The 12900-nt window shown below is 40.1% G+C and overlaps 1 protein-coding gene across 1 annotated transcript in view; it reads left to right on the forward strand.

Annotated features, from left to right (window-relative positions):
• spock1 (SPARC (osteonectin), cwcv and kazal like domains proteoglycan 1) overlaps positions 1-12900 on the forward strand; it is a 116109-nt gene that overhangs the window by 59826 nt on the left and 43383 nt on the right. The window contains exon 4 of the mRNA XM_079557461.1: positions 8254-8322. Within this exon, the coding sequence (XP_079413587.1) occupies positions 8254-8322 (69 nt within the window). The remainder of the gene's footprint in view (positions 1-8253; positions 8323-12900) is intronic.

Consider the following 12900-nt stretch of genomic DNA (forward strand, 5'->3'; position numbering starts at 1 on the left):
TATTTGCCGATACCAAGAGACTTTCTTGAAAGTGGTTTTCTCTGAGTGAAAAATTTAATTGACTCTTTTCTCCATTTTTTTTTTTTTAACTTTCTTTTTATTGTTTTTAAGTTTTGAACAATACAAACATGGGACACTTGGGATGTTAAAAGTAAAACTTTGCCGACAAAATGGTTTTAGCAGTTTGACGTTGAGGACTCTTTTCTCCATTTTAAGATCAATAAAGTCATATTTCATTGTCATGATGTTACAGATCAATTATCAATTATATCTATTGATAAACTGATTGATGAACATTAAACAAGGATCACTGGACTTTTCTACACTAATTATCCTTGGGTGTATTACATTAATGAAAACAACTCACATGAAGTGATCTGATCATCTGGATCTGGTTTGGATCTTCACGATTGAGCTCCGTTATCAGGTGGGAGGGGTGAACTCCTTTGAAACAATTGGAACTGATTTTCGCTAGCTTTTGGTCGTGATGTATGTAATGCGCCCGAGTGAGTGAAGCAGCTATCATAACTCTTAGGGGCATTCCAAATGCGGCCCAAATGCTTGACGTCACCAACAACACCCGCCTCCCCGCTCACTGAACGGTAGGTTGAAATTCAGCCGATGTAACTGAGATCAGGCCCAGACGTACATGTAGGGAAATTATAATTGACCGGAGTTTATGGATGGCAAAGGCCAGGCTATTTCAGCAGTGGTTATTTTGTTTTATTAGGCTTCTTTAGGTATTTCTATCATAGTTTCTGACCCAGCCTTGAATAGTTTTCGTTAGCATTAGCATACACCCGCTAGCCTTAGCATGCTATAGCTTGCGTGGCAATCAAAAATACATTTGCGGAGGTTAAAACTAAGATTAACTAGATTTAGGTGGTAAAACTTGTGTTGAGAGCCAAAACTGGCATCAGTTCAGTATCGGGTATTTGTAGCCGATACCCAATCGTATTTTCTCCCAGAATGGACCTCCCAATATCCGATACCAGTGTTGGATCAGTGCATCTCCACTTTTTGCTGAAGCACAAGCACTAACCGCTGTGGCACTGTTCTGCCCTTAAGTCACCTCCTGTGAAGTACTATTACTTGCCAATTGTATGTGTCAGTGATTATCCATCAGTAACTTGTCAAACGTCCTTAAATATTGAGTCATTTCGATCGTCTTGCAAACCCTCCATAGGAATACAACTGAGCATTTGAGTTGAACAGAATTAGCCTCATGCTCATTGAAAAAAATATATATATAAATTATCCAAAATTAATTCAAAATTACGATTGCTAATACTCTTGTCTTGTTCTGTTGGAAGTTTTTTTTTAACACTTTATTTTTATTTTTTTCAGATTCTCTCAGACTTCACAGTTAGGTCTGGACTCCATTTCCACTCTATTTGCATAAAGTCCCTGGAGCTGTTTTTTGTTAATGACATAATTAATTCCGCCATTATACAATTATACAAATACTGACGGGCACATTGTTGTTTGTTTTGTCCACCCACCTGTGTCTGACTGCGCTTCTCGGTCCACACCACACACTGACGTTTCATTTGATCATGGCACCTTCAGACTCAGAGGCACTGGCTCAAAGTTTACTTTATGCTTTACGATGTGTATTCTATGAGTATTCTTTCGGAATGTGCTTTAATATACACATAATTGCCAGCTTGAATAAGAACATTTTAGACCAGCAGTAAGAACTTGTATGTTGTCATGGTAAAAGTTCTAGTTGCTGTTGTGTCTGTGTCGTCAAACGTTAAAAGCATCGGAAGTATTTATATCTTGAAGGCAAATGGATGTTCAATGACCATCAGGATGTTCTTTTTCCATCCCAAAGATACTGTCTCGTTCTGAGTCTGACTGTTGTGTAGCTGTTGTCACATTAGTTCTGTTAACAAGAGTACCGTAGTACCTACTTCTAACAAAATAATGCAGTCAAATCCACATTGGCTGTGTCTTCCACATTTGCTGCGTTCATCTGTACTTATGGTCTCCACTTGGTATCTATAGAAGTGCTATTACCTTGCTGTTGAATTTTGAACCTGAGCTGAATAAATAAATCCATTATCTCGCATGATAAATTACGCTGTTCAAAAGGCGATTATTTGGTTTTATACATGTCTTTTTTTGCCAGTAGTAAAGTTGTGCTACCAGAATATTATCTTGTTTTGGGGGACTGCAGAGAGAAAAGAGGATTGTTCCGTAATCTGAGCCAGCCCAGCGGAGCAGTGCATTCAGCTGGCACGCTGCCTCTGGATCTTAAAAAATGAACCATAATAAATGGTACATTTAAAAGACATGAGTCCAATCCTCAGGTGTTTCCTCTGGTTGTCCTTTTTAATTGGCTCAGGGGGAGTTAGCGGTTGTCATGGTGATGGTTTTTGGCAGCGGAGGCGGAAGTCTTTTGTGACGCTCCTCAGCTTTGGCAGAAAGTCGCACAAACAAAGCCTCCGGAATCTGGAACTTCACAATTGCCAATCAAACTGATTAGACGCGTCATTGTGTGTTCCCAGCAGAGTGTTCATCATTGTTTTATTTTTCACAAACGATTTCTCCAGCTCCATAACCCCCAACCCTCTGAGGATTCACTGTCTGTGCCTCTGCTCATGACGCACCTCCCAAAAGTGTCAGTGCCTATTAGAGCAGAAAAGATAAGTAAGTAAGTAATTAAATCATGTTTTAGTCTATATTCAAGAGCCTATTTTTCTGCGTTTGGTGAATGAAATGTTTTTGATTGGTGGAACTTTGTGTGACAGACATTGGACCTCATTCACCCGGCATAGTGAATGGCACAAAGAGGTCACTGGCTTTAAGAGTCCTCGAGTGTGGATTACGCACTGCTTCCAGCTGTGCCTCTCTGCGCTTTAATTCCACGTTTCTACTCGTTTAGCCTCGATCCTAAACATTGTGACACTAAAAGACACGGAACACGTTGAACACCGCAGGCCTGTGTTTTGAAATGACCGTGACCAGCTCTGAGAATAAATAATGCAGTTGATGCTGAGGGCGCTGAAGTCGAGCTCGCTCCCCCGGCTTCCTGTAAACATTGTTTGCCACTTTGAACGCTTTGTTGGCCACGTAATAAAAGGTGGTTCAGTATCAGTATCCTTGTTTCCCCGCTTGTCTCTTATCGTTTTCTTGCACAGGGGTTGGCTTTTGTAAACATAACTAGCAGCTGAAAATGCTCCGCGATTGTAATACAAAGCAGTTAAAACACAAGATGCGATGTCGTGTTGTTAAATATTCATAGACAAAGTCGGGCAACAGGCATAATATTAAAAAACTACTTGTGCATTATGCGGCCCCCGGAACGGCAAACTGCAATAAGCTGGGATCATTTTCAGAACTGGCAATAATGGCATCATGTGTAATTTGAGCTGGAGTTACTTTTATGCAATTGCGCCACATTGACTAGTTACTAGTTCTGTTTTCTGGGATCACCTTTTGTAGAAACTTTGTTTGTTTGTTTGTATACTTTATTGTCCCCGTAGGGAAATTTGTCCTCTGCATTTAACCCATCCTTCGATGCCACTGGGGCAACCCGTAAGGAGCAGTGGTCGACGGCTGCGCCGCGCCCGGGGACCCATCTCCATGATGTGGAGCCAGGCTGATGGTCAGAATCACCTGGCTGGAGGATTCACCTATTGCACATGTTTTTAGTGGTAGGGGAAACCGGAGTACCCGGAGGAAACCTACGCAGACACGGGGAGAACATGCAAACTCCACACAGAAAGGCCCCGTCCTGGTGGGAATCGAACCCGGGACCTTCTAGCTGTGAAGCGGAGGCGCTAACCACTGCGCTACCGTGCCACTTATCATCTCTACCTTGTGTTCTACATTTTTAGGCTGTAGATTAACGGATGTTTATTGACAGCAGATTGTTCAGTATAAGCAAAAAAAGGGCAGTCGTAGCTAGCGCTAGCATTAGCATGAAGCACCATGTTAGCATTCCTTGTTATTTATGTAATTATGGAATGTTGAACCACTTTACTCCTCCCCATGTCTTTGTGTCTTTACTTAGTAGAACTATATTCATAATTCAACATTTGCTAATGTAGTTTTTGAATAATTAGAGAAAGTTTACATTTTTCTCCAAATTGTTTTCCCCCTTAACTGTTTTCAAAAATGACCATATATGGGCAGAGATGCAGTTTGAATCAATAGGCCAGTGTAACGCCACCTTTGAAAGCTAAGACCTACAAAGCTGAGAACCGCAACTTTTTTTTTTGTCACATTGTTGCAGCGGGTTTATCACAGTTTTGGAGCTGTGTAATGTGATTTCGTCTCCTTTTTGCTTTTTTTGTGTGTTTTCATTTTTTTTCTTTTGTTGTGTTTTTGTCACGCTTTAGTCGCTTTTTTGTTGTGTTCTTGTAGCTTTTTTTAATGGTGTTGTTGTTTCTTTTCAGGCACATTTGTTGCCTCTGTCACTTTTTCGTTGATCTTGGCTCTTTTGTTGCGTCTTCATCACTTTTTAGTCGTGTTTTTGATGCTTTTTTGTTGTGTGATTGTTTCTTTTTCTCTCTTTTGTCACTTTTTTGTCACTTTGTTGTTGCGTTTTCATCCTCGTTTGCGTCGCTTTTTTCAAGAAGCTTTTAGATTTTGCCAAAGCCAAACTGCAGAAAAGGTACTTTGTTCAGGTGGGGGTTAAGAGGTTAAAGGTTAGAGAGAAAAGGGTCAACATCCCAACTCTTTTCATTTCGTTTTAACATGTGAAATATTCACAGAGATCTTCACATGATCAGGTTACAAATAGTTTACAATCTGTTTATAAAACCTATATTTACATACCGGCATTTGCGTGTGCACACAGTGTCCATATGTTTAATTAGTCTAGTTTTACTTAAAAACTATCCATAAATAGATATATTCATTCCAAAAAAGTGAGTTTCAGCAATGAGAAGGTTTGCAAGAGACACTAGATCAAAGGAGACTGAATTCTAGTCACATGAAAAATTAAATAAAGAGGTATTCATTTGAAACTTTTGCCGTAATATTACTGACGTGAATATGAGATTAAAGGATTTTTATGTGGAAAAAATGGCCAAAATTGCCTATATTGCCAACCAAATGATGGAAAAGCCAGGTTTAAATTTATATTTAATTTTGTTATCATATTATAAAGCTGCACTGATGGGGTTTAGGATAACTTCTTTAGTTTTTGGAATCCAGGATTTAGATATTGAAAAATTAGAGAAAACCTTAAAAATATTGTTACGAGTAAGACGAATATGGAACACCTTATTGTGAAAATGTGGGCAATGTATCTGTTTCCAAGTGAAAGTTTATATGAAGAGTGGCCCCAAACATGAGTATTGAGTTTTGCCTTCCCTCAAAGGCATATTTTTTACTTTTCAATCAGGAGTCACAAAGTTATGCCTGAGTAGTAAAATAACAGATTGAAAGGTTATTTAAAAGTTAGCCGACTGAGTAGTGCATTTTCTACTGCGATGTGGTCCCCGTTGACAAAGGCTTATCCAAAACCAACAGAGGAAGCTGTGAATCGATGCTGTGTAATGTGGACACAGATAAACTGTTTTTTTTTGTTTTTTTTCTGAAGTAGATAAACACCAGAGCAGATCACATACAATGAATTCCTCTGTGTGCGTGTTTTGATTTGAGCCCTGTGCCCTGCAGCCAACACAGCCTCCGATGATGAGTGTAAATGAGTGTAAATAAACTTCAGAAGATGCAAGCAGACAGAACAGACGCAGCATCGGATCAGAGTCGCGCCCTGCGGCTAATCGCCAACATGTGAAGAGGACAAGCAGACTCACACACAGGAAGCCCAGCGGAGACCAGAGTGAATCTACATAGGATCAAATCATTTGGAACAATTAAAGCCTGTTTAGTTTAAAAATGTATAATGTTTTTCTACTGCCCTGACATAGTCCCTGCTCTGTCTTTTGTACTGGGAGCAATTTGAGCACTGAAATGATCTGTCCACATTCAGTGAAGGTGTTTCTGAGTGCAGCTCTGGAGAGGCAGATGAAGTGAATATGTGGGATTATATAACATGGAGGGGGAGCAGTGTGGCTGTGTTTTTGAAAGAAACAACACTAGAACATTAAACATATAACTTAACCGTCAGCACTACTTCACTTCACTACACTCAGCACCTTGGCGACCTGAGTGGCTCCGTTAAAAGAAGTTTGAAGAACCATGGAGTTGCTTTTGATGAAGGGATGTCCCTTGAACGGCATGCCAAACAGCTGATCTGAAACTGTAGCTTCCATTTGCGCAACATCTCTGAGCTCAGACATATGGTTTCATGTCACGAGCTTGAGATGATTGGTCATGCTTTTGTATCCTCGCGACCGGATTATTGTAACAGCCTGCTTGCATGTGTTAGTAAAAAAGCTTTGGCTCGTCTGCAAGTTGTCCAAAATTCTGCTGCGAGGCTTTTGACCTGCACCCACAGGAGAGCCCATATTCCTCCAATCTTAAAATCTTCATTGGCTCCCTGTCACACACAAAATCACTTTTAAAATCCTGGTGCTGACTTTTAGGGGCTCTTCATGGTCAGGCGCCTGAATATATTAAGGGCCTGATCCAGCCTTATGTCTCCAACAGGATCCTGAGGTCCTCCACCCAGAACTTGTTGATGGTCCCTCACACTTGTTAAAAAAGCGACTATACAGAGGGACTGTACAGAGTTTAAAAATGTTAAAATTATGTATTTTCCTCCCCCTACATGCTCCAGCAATGTCCTAATGTGTAGAATGAACCCAGGCCAATTCGCCACAACTGCCTCTAAAATCCTGCACTGTCACTCAAAAAGGCGTTAGTTCGGGTCCGAAGTGCTGTCATGCACGAGCTTAATATAGAAGCCGCAGATACACTTAAGGCCTGAGATGGCAGTAGTGAGTATAAAATCACAAACTTGCATCTAGCCCCTTTAAGACACACCGTACCTAGGCCTATGTGTTTTGTGCCTTTTTCTATTGTGTACATCCCAGACATAATGTAATGTGACTTGTATGTGTATTGTATTTACTGTATGTTTTTATGGGAAGCGCTTTGTGACCCTGGTCTGTGAAAGGCACTACATAAATACATTTTACTTACTTACTTACTTACTTACTTACTTACTTACTTACTTACTTACTTACTTACTTACTTACTTACTTGCTTACTTATGATTCACGGGATGTTGCCAGATTGGTTTGTTAAGCTTGATCTACTCAGCGTAAGTTTTAAATGTGCAGGGCTGTGTTTATGAGGCCACAGCCACATGAAAAGATGGATTCTCACCACTTTACTCTGCCTCCTCTGGGCTTGTTGTCGGTTTATTGTAAAGGAATCTATGTGGAGTGATTATGCGTTACCATTTTTTTTTTTTAGATATCAATATTTGAGAATATACCGTTGAATGATGCTGCAATGCTTGCGCAAGTTCTCAGTTATACCTCGTCAGAATTTTGGCAAACGGAGAAAGAAAAAAGGTTTTAAAGGTGAGTGTTTGTGTGATGAAAGAAAACACAGGGAGGTTTAAGATACAACTGCAATGTGAATGAGCCACAGCCCAGTTCAGAACGATAGACGGTTAACAAGCAAAACATATAAACATATTTTCCTGGTACTCACTAAGTAGCAACGGCCATTTAACAAGTTGACAGTAGATTTTTCATAAACACAGGTGGAGACGAGGACAAGGTCCAGCCCTCCATATTTGAACAGGTCCTTAGTTGCTGATGAAGCCTCATGAGCCTCAATTGTAAAGCAACTCCATATAGATGATGAATTGAAGTCTGTTTTCTATTATAATGTAAAATAATGAATGTTAACCTGAGGGCTATAAAGTCCCAATACTTAATCTCTTAACCCCCACCTGAACCGAGCACATTTTCTCCAGTTTTGGCATTACCCAAATCTAAAAGCTTCTTGAAAAAAGTGTCAAGATAGCAACAAAAAAGAGACGAACGCGAGGAAGAAAATGCCGCAAAAACGTGACAAAAAGCCAGAAAAGAGCAACAGAAAAGGGACAAAAATGTGACAAAAATCACAAAGAAAACATCCAAAAAGTTACAACAGCATGACATTAATGCAAGAAAACAGCTCCATTTAGATGAGTTTTGTAGGTCTTAGCTTTCAAATGAGGCCTCCAGGTCGCTCGATTACGGCGGGAATTAAGAGGTAAAAAAAGAAATATACATAACGTTTTTCTATAAAATCAGGTTGAAATATTTGAACAAAATTCCTTCTATATTGACTACGACTACTGATGAATTTGTGTGTTTTGTTTTTTTCTTGCAGAGCGCCCGCCGGAGCCTGGGAGATCTGAAAAACGCGCACCCAAAGCCCATAGGAAGCCGGTACAGGACGGTGAGTGATGGAGCGGCTCTATTTCAGTGTGGGAAGTTTTCATTTAGTGTCTGTAAAACTGTGTCTCATCGACTGTGCCGCCTGCGCCGCTCCAGCTGAGTTAGCTCCGCCGCGCTCAGTAATGATCTCAGTGTTGATCTGCCTGCCAAAAAGAACGCAGCCAACTTACTTTACATTGACTTTGAATAGATCTAAACGCTCCTCTCTCTGGCTGTTCCCGTAAAACAGCAGGTATGATGCACAGAGATGGGTGTAATTAGTTCTCTGCAGTGTCTTGTGATGTTGGTATTGAGGGAAGCGATAACCACTTCGCAGCAGGACGGTTGGGCCAAATTCCAGCTATGGCTAATTGACACAATGATCAAAGCCTCGTCTTACGTTACACGCTGCTCTTTCCGAGGTTAGCCCGGTCTCTGCGAATGTCTCAGTCTCTTAGCGCAGGCATTTGTAGAATATATTTACAGAAACACGGATCCCATCCTTTCGATCCAGTGGTGTAACCGGAGCTGTGTTTGCCCTTGCAGCTTAGAGGGGCTTAACAAGCTGAGGGCTGTGAGGCCTGAAATCTACCACCGCAGAGTTTTAAACGGGAGCATTTCACTCCATACCTTCCATAACTACAATCAACAGGACTGCCTGATATGAGGAAAAAAAGAGTGGTATTACATAACGACAGTATAGTGATATATTACTAAACCATTTTCAGCACGGCACATTCCCATCGAATTGTGTCAAAACAAGACTTTAAATTGTAGATCAGTACCAAACCAAGGTTTAACCTCTGAACCCCCACATTTTCTCCAGTTTGGCATTACCCAAATCTAAAAGCTTCTTGAAAATGAGTCAAAAACTAGACGTGAACAAAGTTGAAAGCACACAACAACAAAAACAACAAAAAATCAATAAAAAGATCACCAAAAAAAGTGTCAAAAACAAGAAAAAAATTGCAAAAAACACTGCAGGAAGGAACTAAAAAGTTACTAAAGCAACAAAAATGTGGGCGCCTTTGCTCTGCCCGAGCCCGTCAGACCTCGGAAGCTGAGCAAGAAGGGCCTGGTCGGTACTTGGATGGGAGGCTGTTTGGTAACACCAGGAAGCCTGGGTCAATGTAGTGAGTGAGTGAGTGGTTGGTCAGAGGGGCCGATGGCGTGGACTGGTTGCCTCGAATCTGTCAGTCTACCCCAGGGCAGCTGTGACTGCAATAGTAGCTTACCACCACCAAGTATGGTGTGAATGAATAATGCAATGTAAAGCGTCTTTGAGAGCCCAGAAAAGCGATGCATTATTATTTTTATTGTTATTATTTCAAAAGCATAAAAAACACTGCCAAAAATTACAAAAATGCAGCAAAAACATGACAAAACTGTGACAAGAAAGCAACAAAAAAGCTATAAAAACACACAAGAGAAAAGGGTGATGAATTATGAATGAAAAATCAACAAAAAGAGCAACCAAATGCAACAGAATGCAAAAATACTTTGTGGCAACAATGCAAGGAAAAAAATCTTCAGGCATTGCACTGGCTTATAGGCTGTATACGCTCTCCAGCAGAAAATGTGCTTGGTTAAAGAGGGAGTTAAGAGGTTTAAATGCTAATGAATTAGAAAAATCATGACTAAAAGTGAAAAGTTCAGTCATCGTGCATTTCTGTTTAGACTGTGTTGGCTAAAAATGTGCAGATCTCTAGCTGAGGCATTAATATTGTGTTGTGGATGTGATACTGTTAACTGATAATTAACGATGATAATGATTCAATGTGATAATGTCCAAAAAAGAAAATTAACCCAATTCATCCATGAGAATAATCTAATATATGGGCACTTTTTATTGAACTTAACTTTTACATTGTAGAATCAGTCTGAAAGCTGCAAAACCTGAAGCAAACAAGGCTCCCATCTGTTTATACCTTGAAAATGTCATTTCTGCTTGATTTATTCCTCATAAAGTGATCTCATTTTGCATGAAGCGTATTATTCATCTTATGTAAGAGAGGGGTAATAACAAGCAAAGAGTCCAGATACGACCATTATTAATCTCATAAATGTTGCATCACAAGTTGCAGTAGCGGCCCCAAATCAATTCCTCGAGTTTGGTTATTTGGAGTTTTGCGTGTGGAAGAGCACAGGAGGATATTATCGTTAACACTTGTAACGTGTCTGCTGTGCTGTTGGGAAATTGTCTCTTATTAAGAATTTCATGTCGTATTATCTTTTCACTTGTCGTCTGTCTGTCGTGAGCCTTAAGTTAATATGAGGTGAACGGTTGGCACTGCGAGCAAGATGTGTTTAATTTGGCGTGGGACTTGGCAGAAATTTTGCAGAACAGACTTAGTTAATATTCAATTTAGTGAGAGGAGGTTTCCGTTGTTGTCTCTCTTTCACACAAGGATTGGTGTTATTTGATCCAGTGTTAATGCAAACCTCAAAACTTAATTACCCCGGATACTTTTGGTAAATTGTTTCCCAGCAAATGGGGAAACTTTGATTATTATCATCGATGGTGATTCATAAATAATACTGGATATTAGGGATGCACATTATGCTCAGTTTATTTACTCGATGAATTGGTCGCCTTACCGAATGATTGTTAATTAACGGTAAACCACTGGCTGTATCTCATCAAAACATTTGATATAAACAAGAGCTATTGGGCCAGATCTTGTGTTTCTAAATGCAGATTATAGTGTAACTTTTTGCGCTCTAGTGGGAGCACACTTTCAGATTTTGCAGAGCCAGACCTGGACCGACTCCCGTGGCCCATGTTATGTAGAACAACCTTTTTTCCTCCAACTTCGGGGTGAGCACGTACTTTTGTTTGGGTCGCTTTACCACAATTAGGGCAAAATAGCTTCAACATTTTTCTATAAACGCACGCTTTCACGTTTGAAGAAAGTCATGTTGTTGAGTCTTTATAAGTTTGTAGATACGGCATCGTGCAAAGTACTACGAATTACGTGAGCTCAGGGGCACATTTTATTATAAATCAGCTTTGAAAAATTGGAAAGCTTTGTAAATTTTATTCTAAGATCATAAATACTGCCTAATTATGAACTGTCGCTTAATTTCATGTTTATTTCCCCTTAATTCAGTTAGATCTCAGATGGTGCTTCATCTTCTTTCCTCTATCCAGCTTAACAATTCGTTATTTATTACCGATTAACCGTTTAATCATGAACACCCTACTGAACACTTGTTTTAGGAAAATAACTGGTGGAACTCCTTTGACAATTCACCGTACACTTAAAATGTGGCTCAGAGCGGCGCTAAATGCATAATATTCACTGGATTATAAATGAATGAAAAGTATGTGAAGTTACACGTGATAAAACATTGATCATCAACGGCTCCAATCAGGTCATGAAGGAGCTGCTGATCTTAAAATGACTGAACCAGCTGTAATAACTCATTTAGCAAGCTAGCTAGCAGTGAGCTAAAACTTTGGACTTACCAGAATGTCTTCTTATTCAAGCTATATGGCATTTATTTTCTTTACTAAAGTCGCAGACCCTCTCCTTTTATCCCCTCCTTAATTCAATATACTCTGTGTTCTCTAAAAATGGTTGTTGTTGGCATCCAAAGCCAAGCAGGTTGTGTATTTAGACCGTGACAATTAGCCCCTAAAACAAACCCTCTTGTGCCGGGCCTGTGTTGTCCTTAAGTGGATCTTTGCCCCTTAAGCTTTGAAGCCGTCTTCAAAGGCCTGATTATTTGCTTTCATGGTGTTGCCTTAAAAATGCTGCTGGAAGCCAAGTCACACAAAACGCACTCTTTCTGGGCGCGTGAGATGAATATTCAGTGTGTGTGCGCTGTAAGTCAATAGGTTATTTTTTATATTTTCCCTCAAACATTCCCGAACGAAAAAGCCTGTTATCTCCCTTTTCCTCAGTTACACCCACAATAATATGATTTGCTCATGTTTTCAATAATTAATTTTCTGCATGGAGAATCTTTTCTACGCTGCATTGTCCCCCAGGGCTCTCTCTATTTGCCGTTTTCATCACTCATTACTTTCCCGTCATGTATTGATACACAAACAGTGCGATCCCCCAGAAATGTCCATGGTGCTCCAAAACGACTTGTTATTTGTTGTTTTTATGCTTAATTGTCGCTGTAGGAACGCTTCTCTGCATTTGACCCGTGACAAAAGGACTGGCTCAGGATTAGCTGTGGACTAAATCAGGAATTTATCAGACCTCCTTTTTACTTTAGCCAGAGAAATACATGTAATATGGAAATACAATCAAAGGGCATTCACTACCATCAGAAAAAAATCAAAAGACTGGTTTTACATTCGCTGCATTTCAAAATCTGATCCAATCGCTCTCATCTCACTTGTTTTGCCGTCGCCCCAGAGGTGAAGAATACCAAGCACCTTTTTAATTAGTTTATCATCGGCCCAAAAGTGGTTCCTCGCTTTTCTAATAACAGTTGTCGGGAATTGTACTTTGGGGGATGCTTATTTGAATTGCGGTTTTATTTCACTGTTTGTTTGCCATTAGAAAAAAAGAGGCCGGGGAGAACACAAACAAAGGATTACGGGAACACAACAACAGAGTACTGACCCGTGTCCATCTCGGCG

The sequence above is a fragment of the Gobius niger genome, assembly GCF_951799975.1.
Source record: "Gobius niger genome assembly, chromosome: 5".
Classification (NCBI taxonomy): domain Eukaryota; kingdom Metazoa; phylum Chordata; class Actinopteri; order Gobiiformes; family Gobiidae; genus Gobius; species Gobius niger.